The 16,701-nt window shown below is 45.1% G+C and overlaps 1 protein-coding gene across 1 annotated transcript; it reads left to right on the top strand.

Moving 5' to 3' along the window:
• The first annotated feature begins 1,836 nt into the window (after positions 1-1,836).
• On the top strand, positions 1,837-9,404 carry TSGA13 (testis specific 13). Its single transcript, XM_069957809.1, has 5 exons — positions 1,837-1,992; positions 2,438-2,647; positions 4,936-5,030; positions 6,598-6,737; positions 9,199-9,404. Exons 1-5 carry the CDS (start codon positions 1,837-1,839, stop codon positions 9,402-9,404), a joined length of 807 nt encoding a protein of 268 aa, XP_069813910.1.
• The last annotated feature ends 7,297 nt before the right edge of the window (positions 9,405-16,701 follow it).

Below are 16,701 nucleotides of genomic sequence, written 5' to 3'. Positions count from 1 at the left end.
TACTTTTACACATATACTAGAAGCACTCCTGGGGGACATCACTCATTGATCCATGCTGTATATAGTTATACAGCATAGATCGATGAGATAGGCACTCGTTTGCTTTCGGCTGCTGCAGCCGAAAACAAACAAGTGCCGAGTCGGGGACGGCGCCATCTTGGAGCGGTCCCTGGCAGGCAGCAGTAAAGGAGATCGCTCCTCCGGGACAACGTCCCGGAGGAGCGATCTCCACCACTAGACACCAGGGAAGTGCTGCATCCGGTAATCGGATGCAGCTGTCATCTTTGACAGCTGCATCTAAATACCTTATTAGCGGGCACGGCGATCGGACGGTGCCCGCTAATAGCCGCGGCCCAGGGCTACATGAGGCACCCGGGACCGCTGCGGTTCACAGCGGGGTCGCCGCGCGGCCCCGCTCTGAACGCCCACACCCGTGCGAGGACGCACAGTTACGTCCTCGTGCGGGAAAGGGTTAATGTAGACTTTAACATATGTAAATTTTATAGTGCTCCTGTAGTGTATATAAAAGAAAAATAAAACTTGCCATCCTTAGCATTCTAGAATGTTGTAGAGCTCTAATCACATCATGGCTTTCAATATAAAAGAAAACTACCACACAGAGACAGAATCTATTGCACAATAGACAATACTAGGGGCATGGATTCCATTGACCCTCTGAAGCAGATGAGAATATCTTTAATTCAGAAAATTGCTTGACAAACTGACAGCCATATTAATTCTTCTTGGGCAATTTTATTTGCAAAGATTCCAACAATGAAGCCAACAAGAGAACATAAAGTCAAAAGAGAACATTTATACCACATTTATTTTATGCATTTCAGTAAATCAAGGAAGATTTAAAAGGAATCATAAATACACTGCTCAAAAAATAAATGAACACTTAAACAATACAATATAACTACATGTAAATCAAACTTCTGTGAATTCAAACTGTCCATTTAGAAGGCATCACTGATTGACAATCAATTTCACATGCTATTGTGCAAATGGAATAAACAACAGGTGGAAATTATTAGTAATTAGCAAGACACACTCAATAAGGAGGAATTCTGCAGGTGGGGATCACAGACCACTTCTCAGTACTTATGCTTTTTGGCTGATGTTTTGGCCTCTTTTGAATGTTGGTGGTGCTTTCACACTCGTGGTAGCATGAGATGGACTGAACAACCCACACAGGTGGCTCAGGTAGTGCAGCTCATTCAGGATGGCACATCAATGTAAGCTATGGTAAGAAGGTTTACTGTGTTTGTCAGTGTAGTGTCCAGAGGCTGGAGGCGCTACCAGGAGAAAGGAAAGTACACTAGGAGATGTGGAGGAGGCCATAGGAGGGAAACAACCCAGCAGCAGGACTGCTACCTCTGCCTTTGTGCTGACCTGCAAAATGACCTCCAGAAAGCCACAAGTGTGCATGTGTCTGCACAAACGGTTAGAAACTGTCTCCATAAGGGAGGTTGTGCTCACAGCCCAAAACCCCAAAAAACGCTTGGCATTTGCCAGTGAACACCAGGATTGGCAAATTTGCGACTGGCACCCTGGGCTCTTCACAGATGAAAGCAGGTTATCACTGAGCACATGTTACAGATGTGACAGAGTCTGGAGACGCTGTGGAGAGTGATCGGCTGCGAGCAACCTCCTTAAGCATGACTGGTTTGGCAGTGGGTCAGTAATGGTGTGTGGGGTGGCATTTCTTTGGAGGGCCGCACAGCCCTCCATGTGCTCGCCAGAGGTAGCCTGACGGCCATTAGCTACAGAGATGAGATCCTCAGACCCCTTGCAAGACCATATGCTGGTGCAGTTGGCCCTGGGCTCCTCCTAATGCAGGACAATGCTAGATCTCATGTGGCTGGAGTCTGTCAGCAGTTCCTGCAAGATGAAGGCGTTGAAGCTATAGACTGGCCCGTCTGTTCCCCAGATCTGAATCCGAATGAGCACATCTGGGACGTCATGTCTCGCTCCATCCACCAACATCACGTTGGTGGCCACACACTATACTGAGCCTCATTTTAAGGACATTACATCAAAGTTGTATCAGCCTGTAGTGTGTTTTTCCACTTTAATTTTGTGTGTGACTCCAAATCCAGGCCGCCATTGGTTAATAAATTTGATTCCCATTCATGATGTTTGTGTGATTTTGTTGTCAGCATATTCAATTTTGTACAGAACAAAGTATTCAGTGAGAATATCTTATTTATTCAGATCTTGGATGTGTTATTTGAGTGTTTCCTTTATTTTTTGAGAAGTATATAAAGAGGGACTTATATTACTCCTTCTTGCTAGATCCACTTCTGGCTTTGGCTCAGAAAAACTGCAAAACCATTAGTATAGAAGAAGCCAGATATTGGTTACCACTGTCAAATATATTTTCAAATCATTCAATGATCTGAAATTCCTTTGTTTCAATTGTCATTTTCCCTAGAGCTCATTTTTTGCCAGAATGCCATCCTCAAAGGTTGTAGATCAAATTTGTGAATTCAGAAGAACAATGAAGATAATGTACAGAGCATCTAAGATAAATCAGGACAAAGCTGTAGTTATCATGAGCAACAACCCTCTGTCTGACTTTAATGAATGGCAAAAGAATGATTCACCTATGCAATACCTGGGCAAAGAATTCATCCAACCCAAGGTACATATTAGCTGTAAAATAATCTGTAAAATCATCTGAATTGTATGTGATGCATCTCCACAAAATTGTCTAAAAAGTAAAAAAGAGAAAAAAATAATTTTAAAAGAAAATTTTTTGGGGAAAAAAAAATGAAAATTGACATGTGAATATTTATTCACATTTTTTGCTAGAAAGCCCCTAAAATGTTCTGGTGCAGTCAATTTCCAATGATTATCGTGCGAATTATCATTATATTGTTCAAATTTAAACGATAATTGTTTCATGTAAATGCAGGCAACGATCAAATGACCAACAAGAAGTCGTTCATCATTTGTTTGGTGCTGACACCAAAATCATTGGTAATCATTTGCTATAAATCCGCATTCATTCACTAATTGTTCAGTGTTATGCTGCGTTTACACGGAGGGATAATTCACCCAATCGAACGATTAACGATTTCGAAGTACCATAAAAACACCATAATTTTTACGTCGTTTCTTCATTTGCTGGGATCAGATGGAGTAAACAATCATAGTAATGATCGTAACTAATGACTGATTGATTTTTCTAATTACTTTTTATTACTTTAATAATTGATTTTCTAATGACTAATTTTTCTGTGTAAAATGGTAAAGGATTTAAGGTTAACGATAAACAATCTAGTTTGCGATTGTTAGTCATTAAAATGTACTGCAGTATATACACACACCTTTTGTAAAAGGCTCCAGAGGCTGCAACACCATTAAAGGGGTTATCCAGCATCAGAAAAACATGGCCACTGTCTTCCAGAGACAACCTCCAGTTCAGGTGAGGTTGCAAAACCCCACCCAAACTGGAAACAAGAGTGGTGCTGTCTCTGGAAAAAAGTGGCCATGCTTTTTCGAACTTCTTTAAGCAACCACTAACCAAACACCACCCTAAAGGTCAAAGAGATCTCCAAATAATTTAAAACAAGTTACCAGTCCCAGTGTCTTAGTGGAACAATTGCAGTAAATATCTAAACAAATAGTAACAGCATCCAATAGACAGATTTCAGTAAAAAAAGGGGTACTTTTCCATCTCCCCCTGAAAACTGCCTGTTGAAAATGCAGTTGCCATTTGTTTGGGTGATCACAGTGATTGGAGACTGGGTCAGAAGTTCACCTTTTCAATGGGACAATGACCCAAAGCATACTGCTAAAGCAATATTCTTGGTTTAAGAAGAAAGGTGTGAATGTCTTTGAATATCCCAGTCAAAGCCCAGACCTTAATCCAATTGAGATTCTGTGGTCAGACTTGAAGATTGTAAACCATTTAACTTGAAGGAGCTGGAGCAGTTTTGTCTTGAGGAATGGGCAAAAATCATAGTGGCAAGATGTGGCAAGATCATAGAGACTTAGGGCCCTATTACATGGGAGGATTATCTTGCGAAAAATCATTATATCGTTCAAATTTAAATGATAATCGTTCTGTGTAATTGTAGGCAATGATCAAAAAATCGTTCGTGTGTCATTGATCGTTGATTTAGTTCTGACCCTAAAATCATCCTTAATCGTTCGCTGTAATTCCACATTCAATTGCTGTAGTTCTGCATTTGTTCTCTAATCATTCAGTGTAAACGCACATGGTTCCTTCTTTTGCTGGGATCAGATGGAGCAAACAATTGTAGTAATGATCATAACTAACGACTATTGTTCTGTGTAATATGATTAACGATTGTTTGCGAGGTATGCTTTCTGTAGCCAGAATTGGCATTTACAGCTAGATATGCCCCCTATTACCAGGTATGCCCAATGGGCAGGATTTGCCCATTGTAGCCACGTATGCCCCTGCAGACAGATTTGTCCTTTGTAGTTAGATATGCCCCTGTGGTCAGGTTTGACCCTTGCAGCCCCATAAAAGCAGGAGGAGATGTAGCTACTCATGATGGCAGATGGCAGGCTCTTTAAGGAAGCAGGACTGCGGGTGAGGCCAGTGGCTGGTGCTGAATGAGGGCAGGCTCTGAGGTGCCACTCCTGAGTCAAAAAGCCAAGATGGAGTTAGAAGTCATAATTTAATGTTCATTAGTAAGGGCATTCAACTCAATATCATATAACTAATCTTAAAAAAGGGAGCAAAATACAGAGAAGTGAGAAGAAGCAGAATCAAATTCTGGAGCAATAAAATAAATGGAGCGAAGAAAGGGGCAGACAGCAAGAACACACCAAGGCGCCTACTCAGCACAGCCAAAACAGATCAGCATCACATCACATCCAGCATAAATGTGTTCACTGAATATTTCTAATGATAATTCAATAATTTTTTTTTTTATTTTTTTAAATAACCTACAGAAACACTTACTTTCCCATTCATCAGAGTGCACAAATATCAAGGAAGAAGGTGCACTCAATGAGCAAGGAACCAAAGCTCAGAAGAAGAGATACAGGTTGGAATATCTATAAGCTTGTACTGAGTGCGAATAGTTTAAAATCAATTTTAAAAGATTAATAACCAGTCACATATTCATATGGGCTGCTCTGTGAATAGGATATTTATATAGAAAAGATATGGGGCAAAATGAAACAGTTTTCAACTAAATCAAAAGGTCTCTAAGCTGAATGTTCTAACGCCTGGGACTCCCAGAGTCGTTGAGAACAGAATTCCCAAGTGCCTATTATGAAACAAAAAAGCATTGGCATGGCTGGCATTGGTAGTGATAACTGTTGGAGGGGAGTTCTCCAGGGAATACCCTGGGATAGATTTTACCTGCATGGCCACTAAGACAGGGTCTGGTGGGTCTAGTCCAATCTTGCATCTTTTCTTTAAGATGACCAAAGTTTTCCACCCAAAAACAATAGCCTAGGATAGCCCTAGCCCCATAGTACTGCAGGAAAATGCAGTTATAGGAAGTCCAAAAAAGTAAATAATCAATCAGCTGCAATTCACATTGTATATTTCATATATCCAGCTGTGCTTTCAAAACATAGAAAAATACTTTTATTCTATAGCACAGGGTCAAAAGAGGCTTTTCGAGACCCTCTAAAGGGGTTATCCAACAAAAATCTTTTTCTTTCCAATCAACTGGTTTCAGAAAGTGATATAGATTTGTAATTTACTTACTTTACTATTTAAAAATCTTAAGTCTTCCCGTACTTATCAGCTGCTGGACATCCTGCAAAAAGTTTTGTTTTCTTTTCAGTCTGACACAGTGCACTCTGCTGCCACCTCTGTCCGAGACAGGAACTGTACAGAGCAGCAGCAAATTCCTATAGAAAACCTTTCTTGCTCAAGACAGTTTCTGTCTTGGACCGAGGTGGTAGCAGAGAGCACTGTGTCAGACTGCAAAGAAAAAATTTCCTGCAGGACATCCAGCAGCTGATAAGTAAGGGAAGACTTGAGATTTTTAAATCGAAGTAAATTAAAAATCTATATAACTTTCTGAAACTAGTTCATTTGGAAGAAAAAGACTGTTGCTGGATAACCCCTTTTACGTGCAACAAGCTGTAAGACCTCCTTGCATCCTCCTCTCATATCTGAAGCTGGGTTCGCAAATCCAGTAACAGAATAAAAATGCGATGGGAATACATCTTTTCATCCCAGTAGAATGCTCATAGTTAAATGGCCAGAGCATAGCACTGCAGCTGGTGGCGCTGTTACTACTGCCGCAGCATAATGTAACTATGCAGCAGACAAGTGGGCTACTGTATTAACTGGTGGTGGTGTTATAATGGGGGCAATCTCACTGAGCCCCCCGCAGCATAGGGCCCCGGGCAGTAGCCCAGATTACCCTCATTATAATCTGCCTATTTTTGATATATGCTTAGAATGACTGACTTGCTGAGCAGGTAGTTCCTGCTTGTAATAGGAACCAGGAAGCTAAGGGAAATCTAGGTCAGTAGGTGTGGCTTATTCTTTATTTTTAAGGCATTCACCAGTCATATGTAAAATATTTTGTGATCCTGAACATCCTCCGGATTAAAAGGGAAATGTTCTTGTATTTGACCTTTTTGCAGATTTGTTACTGAAGATACTTGTAAAAAAATTAAAGGGGAGTTTTCTAAACGCTTCAGAGAACCAAAAAGTCATGTCTTGAAAGGCAACTACAACGCAACAAGAGAAATCCAAGTGCTCAGTAAAAATGCTAATGAACACAGTAAGTAAAATCAGTAAAACCAATATCAATTTAACTTTCAAAATCTAAAACAGAGTATATTTGTTTTGCTTTAAAATAAAATTTATACTTACTTGTATTCAGGTCCAGTCTCCTGAAGGCAGCTTTTTAGTCTTGTGTTGGTTGGAAAAAAAAAGACAAAAAAACAAACAAACACGGGAAGTCCTGGTCATCTGTATGCTCACAGAGAAGGCAGTCATTTGATTGACAGATGCATTGAGCCATGACTTCCTTTGTTCAGTCTTTTTTTTTTCAACCAGCACAAAATGCTGACTTCAGGAGACAACCTGGATTTTAAGGAAGGGGTCATTCACACACTTTATGATTTACAGACCTAAAAGAGCATATAGGTGCAGGTATAGACCTAAATCCCATAAAAAACCGAAGAGATCAGCAGATTCTCTGCATAGAGGCCCATTAATCTGCACCCCAGAACCTCAATAACCTGTGGGCCACTATGCTTCAGACAGTGTTAAACTAATTAATGCCTAAAGGTCACATGACAAGTTATTGAGACATTGACATTTTTGGCATTGACAACTCGTTTCAATAAAATGTATGAGATCAGGAAATTACCATTGCACGCTTCTACTTAAATGCCTACTTTTATTATATAATATTATAAGTACAAAGAGGTTTGAAAAGACCTGCCCTAGGAGAAATTCATCTCAACTAACAGGTATACTTCTTGGCTTGATTATTTTGGTAAATACACTGCTCAAAAAAAATAAAAAATAAAAATAAAGGGAACACTTAACACAATATAACTCCAAGTAAATCAAATGTCTGTGAAATCAATTTGTTCACTTAGGAAGCAACACTGATTAAGAATCAATTTCACATGCAATTAGCAAGACACACTCAAAGGAGTGGTTATGCAGGTGGGGACAACAGATCACTTCTCAGTAACTATGCTTTCTGGCTTATGTTCTGGCCACTTTTGAATGTTGGTGGTGCTTTCACACTCATGGTAGCATGAGACAGACTCTATAACCCACACAAGTGGCTTAGGTAGTGCAGCTCATCCAGGATGGCACATCAATGCGAGCCATGGCAAGAAGGTTTGCTGTGTCTGTCAGCATAGAGTCCAGAGGCGCTACCAGGAGACAGGTCAGTATGCCAGGAGATGTGGAGGAGGCTGTAGGAGGGCAACAATCCAGCAGCAGGACCTGTGTGCAAAGAGGAACAAGAGGAGCACTACCAGAGCCCTGCAAAATTACCTCCAGCAGGCCACAAACTGTTAGAAACCGACTCCATAAGGGTGGTATGAGGGTCTGATGTCCACAGATAGGGGTTGTGCTCACAGCCCAACACCATGCAGGATGCTTGGCATTTGCCAGAGAACACCAGGATTGGCAAATTTGCCACTGGCGCCTTGTGCTCTTCACATAAAAAAGTAGGTTCACGATGAGAACGAGACAGTCTGGAGACCCTGTGGAAAGCGATCTGCCTGAAACATCCTTCAGCATGACCACCCTGGCAGTGAGTCAGCAATGGTGTGGGGTGGCATTTCTTTGGAGTCCTCCATGTGCTCACCAGAGGTAGCCTGACTGCCATTTGGTTCCGAGATGAGATCCTCAGACCCCTTGTGAGACCATATGCTGGTGCGGTTGGCCCTGGGTTTCTCCTACTGCAGGACAATGCTAGACCTCATGTGGCTGAAGTGTGACAGCAGTTTCTGCAAGATGAAGGCATTGAAGCTATAGACTGGCCCGCCTGTTCCCCAGACCTGAATCCGATTGAGCACACCTGGGACATCAAGTTGCACCACAGACTGTCTCAGAATTGGCGGATGCTTTAGTCCAGGTCTGGGAGGAGATCCCTCAGGAGACCATCCGCAACCTCATCAGGAGCATGCCCAGGCATTGTAGGAAGGTCATACAGGCACCTGGAGGCTACACACACAATAAGGAGCCTCATTGTACTTGTTTTGAGGACATTACATCAAAAGTGGTATCAGCATGGAGTGTGTTTTTCCACTTTAATTTTGTGTGTGCCTCCAAATCCAGGTCTCCATTGATTAATAAATTTGATTTCCATTGATAATTTTTGTGTAATTTTGATATCAGCACATTCACCTTTGTACAGAATAAAGTATTCAATGAGAATATTTCATTCATTCAGATCTAGGATTTGTTATTTGAGTGTTCCCTTTATTTTTTTAACACTATATATTCAGTTTGCAAACTTGCTTCCTTCTGATATGCTGCTCTTTAACTCCTATTGTTGACAGCTCATTGTCCAAGTTACTGATTACCACCATTTTGGTACCTACATGAGCACGGTTAGTACTCTTCCTATGCTTTACAAAAAAAATCACATGATGTGGGTGTAGAGTAGACAGATATAGCTACAGTTGCTAGTTGCAATACATTGTTGCTTCATTTAATGGGAACACAAAAGCCAAGGTATTCAGTTTCAAGAACTATACTTTATTTTACAGAGTCATCTTGTTGCAGCATCAACAAAAATGCAGCCACAGCTTGCACTTGGGAGTCCCTGACTTATACAGCATTGATGGATTCCAGGCCTTCCATAACAGTGCCAGGAAATGGCAGTTTTTTGCATGGACAACCAACTAAATGGATTTACAGTGCTAGCCATTCTGATATAGATTTTACAAAAAAGTGTGCAACAAATAAAAGTTAAGAGTTTTGAAGTATATCATAATACTGTAAGCTACTTTTTTTCTATGCCATGCTACCCATTCCCAACATTAAATGACTTCTGTCATCATTTAAAAAGGTTTTAAGAAATTGTTCACCACTAGGTGGAAGCAAAGAGAAAAAAAGAAAAAAGTAAAGTACCTTTAGCACTGCCATTCTGCATACTCTCTACAAGGCTGTTTTCTTGGCTGCATCTGATCACTGACGTACAGCGCAAGACTACTGTGGTAGCTGCATGCAACCGATAGAGATGAGCAAACGGTTCAGACTTTTGGTCCGAAAGCAGTTCGCTCTGTCAGCATGCCTGTGATCCTGGGAATATGCGGCCAGAATATTCCAGGGAATCGATGTTGAAATCCCTGGAATATCCGGGCACATATTCGTGGGATCGCAACTATACGGCCAGGTCCACAGGCATGAGGAGAGAGCGCCGATACTGTCGGACCAAAAGTCCGCTCATCTCTAACAACCGGTCACTTGCTAGATTGTTATGTGTGACGACACTTCTATGATGGGTGGTTGGTGGAATATAGCTTAGCTGGTTAGGAGGTTGTCGTGACAGCAGTGCTAACTCAGCACACAGGTGTAATGATATCCCTGCTTTTAGTTTTTTTGTGGATGGCTATATTGATCCCCAATGGTCGGTGACCTGGCGGGCTGTGATGGGTCCCTTGGGAGCTTATCACGGTAGTCCAGAGTGGAGATATGACCCACCCGGACTGTCAGTGCCACCACCCACAGTAAGGGGAAATGACCCAAGGACAGTATAGCTTGTGTGTAGGCAGGGCCGTTTCTAGGGGCGGGCGAGCCAGGCTACCGCACGGGGCGCCCACAGCTAGGGGGCGCCAGAAGGCGCCCGAGCCCCCGCATCATCAGGACTGGCCCGAGGATCTGGAATCTAAGTTCCAGATCCCCTGGCCAGAGACACCTTTAGCTGTGCATACAGCAGGCACAGCTAAAGGAAACAGTGCTGGGGCAGAGACAGAGGGGCTTCCTGTGCAGGCGGCTGTGTATGACAGGATGGCTGCCTGCACCGGAAGCCAGAAGAGGACGGACTCAACAAGAAGAGGAGCTGGAGGCTGCAGGGTGACAGGTAAGTATATGGTGGGGGATCCTGTACAGAGGGAGCCCCGATATGTCCCGATAAGCCCCCGCCCCTACCCCCCCCGTGATAAGCCCCGCCCCCGACGATAAGCCCCGCCCCGGCGCCAGAGCTGACAAGTCACCCAGCTCTCCCCTAATCCTGAATGTCAGTGTAATGGAGGTCACCCAGCTCTCCCCTAATCCTGTATGTCAGTATAATGGAGGTCACCCAGCTCTCCCCTAATCCTGTATGTCAGTATAATGGAGGTCACCCAGCTCTCCCCTAATCTTGTATGTCAGTGTATAATGGAGGTCACCCAGCTCTCCCCTAATCCTGTATGGCAGTGTATAATGGAGGTCACCCAGCTCTCCCCTAATCCTGTATATCAGTGTAATGGAGGTCACCCAGCTCTCCCCTAATCCTGTATGTCAGTATAATGGAGATCACCCAGCTCTCCCCTAATCCTGTATGTCAGTATAATGGAGGTCACCCAGCTCTCCCCTAATCCTGAATGTCAGTGTAATGGAGGTCACCCAGCTCTCCCCTAATCCTGTATGCAGTGGCGGTCTTTGGCACCAAGCACCCCAAGCGATCGCTTGGGGCCCCCAACATCCAGGGGGGCCCCCATGCCCCACTCTTGTGCTTAATACCGCTGGACAGGGTCGCTGCCCCGCTCGCTGCTGCCATCTGAACTGTAACTATGAGCGCTTATAGTTACATGCTGCAGCACTGACAGGGCGGGAGACATTGGCCCCCTTCCTGTCAGACACTCTTGTGGCCGCAGGAAGGGTTTTCCCTGCGGTCACAAGTGGCAGCTTTGTCCTTGTGGTGCCGGTGCTCCAGTGACATCACTGGAGCATCTGCGCCAGGACAAGGGGAGTGCGGCCTCTTGTGATCGCAGGGAAAACCCTTGCCGCCACAAGAGTGAAGAGAAGAGGAGACGCCCGGACTCAGGTGAGTATAAGTGTTTGTTTTATTGTGTTATATACTATATGGGAGGGGGAGCACACAGGGGTCTGTTTAACTGGGGGAGCGCACATTGGAGATCTATATAAATGGGGGGAGCACACAGGGGAGCTATATAACAGGGGGAGCACACAGGGGGGCTATAGACTACTGGGGCTTCACAGAGGGGTTTATATACTACTGGGGGCAGCACACAGGGGGTCTATGTACTACTTGGGGCAGCAGAATGGGGTCTATATACAACTTGGAGAGCACACAGGAGGTCTATATCCAAGTGGGGGAGCACGCAGGGGGGCTATATACTACTGGGGGAGCACACAGGGGTCTATATACTACTGGTGGGGCACACAGGGGGTCTATATACTACTGGGGGAATATACAGGGGGTCTATATACTACTTGTGAGGCACACAGGTGGTCTATATATAACTGGGGGAGCACACAAGGGGTCTATATAATACTGGTGGGGCACACAGGGGGTCTTTATACTACTGGGGGAACCACAGAGGGGGTTTATATACTACTGGAGGAGCACACAGGGGTCTATATCCAAGTGGGGGAGCACACAGTGGTCTATATCCAAGTGGGGGAGCACACAGGAGGTCTATATCCAAGTGGGGAAGCACACAGGGGGGCTAAATACCCCTGAGGGAGCACACAGGGGGCCTATATACTAGTCAGGGATCACACAGGGGGTATATACAACTGGGGGCAGCACACAGGGGGTCTATATACAACTGGGGCAGCACACAGGAAGTCTATATACTTCTGGGGGAGCACACGGGGGGGGCTATATATAACTGGGGGAACACACAGGGGGCTATATATAACTGGGGGAACACACAGGGGTCTATATACTACTGGGGGAAGCAAACAAGGTCTATATACTACTGAGGGCAGGACACAAGGGGTATATACTATTGGGGGCAGCACACAAGGAGTATATATTACTGGCGGTAGCGCACAAGAGGTATATACTACTGGGGGCAACACACAGCGGTCTATTGTTTTGGAACGCATGTCGAGGGGGAGGCCCCAGACATAACTTCGCTTGGGGCCCCAGAAATGCCAAGACCGCCCCTGCCTGTATGGCAGTATAATGGAGGTCACCCAGCTGTCCCCTAATCCTGTATATCAGTGTAATGGAGGTCACCCAGCTCTCCCCTAATCCTGTATGTCAGTATAATGGAGGTCACCCAGCTCTCCCCTAATCCTGTATGTCAGTGTATAATGGAGGTCACCCAGCTCTCCCCTAATCCTGTATGTCAGTGTAATGGAGGTCACCCAGCTCTCCCCTAATCCTGTATGTCAGTATAATGGAGGTCACCCAGCTCTCCCCTAATCCTGTATGTCAGTATAATGGAGGTCACCCAGCTCTCCCCTAATCCTGAATGGCAGTATAATGGAGGTCACCCAGCTCTCCCCTAATCCTGTATGTCAGTATAATGGAGGTCACCCAGCTCTCCCCTAATCCTGTATGTCAGTGTATAATGGAGGTCACCCAGCTCTCCCCTAATCCTGTATGGCAGTGTATAATGGAGGTCACCCAGCTCTCCCCTAATCCTGTATATCAGTGTAATGGAGGTCACCCAGCTCTCCCCTAATCCTGTATGTCAGTATAATGGAGATCACCCAGCTCTCCCCTAATCCTGTATGTCAGTATAATGGAGGTCACCCAGCTCTCCCCTAATCCTGAATGTCAGTGTAATGGAGGTCACCCAGCTCTCCCCTAATCCTGTATGGCAGTATAATGGAGGTCACCCAGCTGTCCCCTAATCCTGTATATCAGTGTAATGGAGGTCACCCAGCTCTCCCCTAATCCTGTATGTCAGTATAATGGAGGTCACCCAGCTCTCCCCTAATCCTGAATGTCAGTGTAATGGAGGTCACCCAGCTCTCCCCTAATCCTGTATGGCAGTATAATGGAGGTCACCCAGCTCTCCCCTAATCCTGTATGTCAGTGTAATGGAGGTCACCCAGCTCTCCCCTAATCCTGTATGTCAGTATAATGGAGGTCACCCAGCTCTCCCCTAATCCTGTATGTCAGTGTATAATGGAGGTCACCCAGCTCTCCCCTAATCCTGTATGTCAGTGTATAATGGAGGTCACCCAGCTCTCCGCTAATCCTGTATGTCAGTGTAATGGAGGTCACCCAGCTCTCCCCTAATCCTGTATGGCAGTATAATGGAGGTCACCCAGCTCTCCCCTAATCCTGTATGGCAGTATAATGGAGGTCACCCAGCTCTCCCCTAATCCTGTATGGCAGTATAATGGAGGTCACCCAGCTCTCCCCTAATCCTGTATGTCAGTGTATAATGGAGGTCACCCAGCTCTCCCCTAATCCTGTATGTCAGTGTATAATAGAGGTCACCCAGCTCTCCCCTAATCCTGTATGTCAGTATAATGGAGGTCACCCAGCTCTCCCCTAATCCTAAATGTCAGTGTAATGGAGGTCACCCAGCTCTCCCCTAATCCTCTATGGCAGTATAATGGAGGTCACCCAGCTGTCCCCTAATCCTGTATATCAGTGTAATGGAGGTCACCCAGCTCTCCCCTAATCCTGTATTTCAGTATAATGGAGGTCACCCAGCTCTCCCCTAATCCTGTATGTCAGTGTAATGGAGGTCACCCAGCTCTTCCCTAATCCTGTATGGCAGTATAATGGAGGTCACCCAGCTCTCCCCTAATCCTGTATGTCAGTATAATGGAGGTCACCCAGCTCTCCCCTAATCCTGTATGTCAGTATAATGGAGTTCACCCAGCTCTCCCCTAATCCTGAATGTCAGTATAATGGAGGTCACCCAGCTCTCCCCTAATCCTGTATGGCAGTATAATGGAGATCACCCAGCTCTCCCCTAATCCTGTATGTCAGTGTATAATGGAGGGCACTCAGCTCTCCCCTAATCCTGTATGTCAGTATAATGGAGGTCACCCAGCTCTCCCCTAATCCTGTATGGCAGTGTATAATGGAGGACACCCAGCTCTCCCCTAATCCTGTATGTCAGTATAATGGAGGTCACCCAGCTCTCCCCTAATCCTGTAAATCAGTATAATGAAGGTCACCCAGCTCTCCCCTAATCCTGTATGTCAGTATAATGGAGGTCACCCAGCTCTCCCCTAATCCTGTATGTCAGTATAATGGAGGTCACCCAGCTCTCCCCTAATCCTGTATGGCAGTATAATGGAGGTCACCCAGCTCTCCCCTAATCCTGTATGTCAGTGTATAATGGAGGTCACCCAGCTCTCCCCTAATCCTGTATGGCAGTATAATGGAGGTCACCCAGCTGTCCCCTAATCCTGTATATCAGTGTAATGGAGGTCACCCAGCTCTCCCCTAATCCTGTATGTCAGTATAATGGAGGTCACCCAGCTCTCCCCTAATCCTGAATGTCAGTGTAATGGAGGTCACCCAGCTCTCCCCTAATCCTGTATGGCAGTATAATGGAGGTCACCCAGCTCTCCCCTAATCCTGTATATCAGTGTAATGGAGGTCACCCAGCTCTCCCCTAATCCTGTATGTCAGTGTATAATGGAGGTCACCCAGCTCTCCGCTAATCCTGTATGTCAGTGTAATGGAGGTCACCCAGCTCTCCCCTAATCCTGTATGGCAGTATAATGGAGGTCACCCAGCTCTCCCCTAATCCTGAATGGCAGTATAATGGAGGTCACCCAGCTCTCCCCTAATCCTGTATGGCAGTATAATGGAGGTCACCCAGCTTTCCCCTAATCCTGTATGTCAGTGTATAATGGAGGTCACCCAGCTCTCCCCTAATCCTGTATGTCAGTGTATAATGGAGGTCACCCAGCTCTCCCCTAATCCTGTATGTCAGTATAATGGAGGTCACCCAGCTCTCCCCTAATCCTAAATGTCAGTGTAATGGAGGTCACCCAGCTCTCCCCTAATCCTCTATGGCAGTATAATGGAGGTCACCCAGCTCTCCCCTAATCCTGTATGGCAGTATAATGGAGGTCACCCAGCTCTCCCCTAATCCTGAATGGCAGTATAATGGAGGTCACCCAGCTCTCCCCTAATCCTGAATGGCAGTATAATGGAGGTCACCCAGCTCTCCCCTAATCCTGTATGGCAGTATAATGGAGGTCACCCAGCTCTCCCCTAATCCTGTACGTCAGTGTAATAGAGGTCATCCAGCTCTCCCCTATTCTTGTATGTCACTATATCAGTGTATAATGGAGGTCACCCAGCTCTCCCAGCATCCTGTATGTCAGTGTAATGGAGGTCACCCAGCATCCTGTATGTCAGTGTAATGGAGGTCACCCAGCTCTCCCAGCATCCTGTATGTCAGTGTATAATGGAGGTCACCCAGCTTTCCCAGCATCCTGTATGTCAGTGTAATGGAGGTCATCCAGCTCTCCCAGCATACAGTTTGGGACCTTATAGGTGGGAAAGGGGAAGGAAGTTTCTGGAACTGCGGATCCGGAGATGTCTGTCTGGCAGGTACAGAAGAGATGAATTGTAGCTGCAAGAAACAGTCATGGAAGCCGGAGCCGGATGGAGAGAAAAAGTGAAAGTGACGCCTCAGATCAAAGAAGACGTCACCTGTGAGTCCCTGTATGATGAATTTGTATTAAGTAGAACATTATCTGTTAGGAGCGCTGCACTGCTCTATGCTGCAATACACACACTGCTTCTTCCTAGTATCCTGAATCTTGATAAAAGCCCCCCTTTCTTCCCCAGAGCGGAACTGAGTGAGGTGGGGGGGGGCGCTTTTATCAAAATTTGCCCTGTTGCCAAAATGACCTAGAAACTGCCCTGTGTGTAGGTGCCGGTGCAATGATAACTGAGTCCCAGTAGAATACAACTTTTCTTTACTGGCAAGTCTCTGGTAATACAGGTGAATGATACTTGAGGGATACAGACTTGCTCTCACTAGATCTGTACTGAGAGTTGCTGAGGTAGAGTAAGGGTGCGTTTACACAGGCAGATCTGACAGATTTTGGAAGCCAAAACCAGGAATGGATTTGAAGAGAGGAGAAATCTCAGTCTTTCCTTTATGACCGGTTCCCTGTTTATGGTCTGTTCCTGGCTTTAAAAATCTGTCAGATAAATCTGCCTGTGTAAACATATCATAAGATTGCAGTGCTGACTTGGTTGCATGCTGAGAAGAGTAAAGAGTTCAGAGAAGTGGACAGGAGTCCCAACCCAGTGTAGTACTGTGCTCTGCTGGAACTTTTGTAGAAGAATACTTGAAAGAAAAATACTTGTGCCCGTG

The sequence above is a fragment of the Dendropsophus ebraccatus genome, chromosome 1 (genome assembly GCF_027789765.1).
Source record: "Dendropsophus ebraccatus isolate aDenEbr1 chromosome 1, aDenEbr1.pat, whole genome shotgun sequence".
Lineage (NCBI taxonomy): Eukaryota > Metazoa > Chordata > Amphibia > Anura > Hylidae > Dendropsophus > Dendropsophus ebraccatus.
The sequence above is the reverse complement of the archived record's forward strand: the minus strand, read 5'-3'. Positions and strand labels throughout refer to the sequence as shown.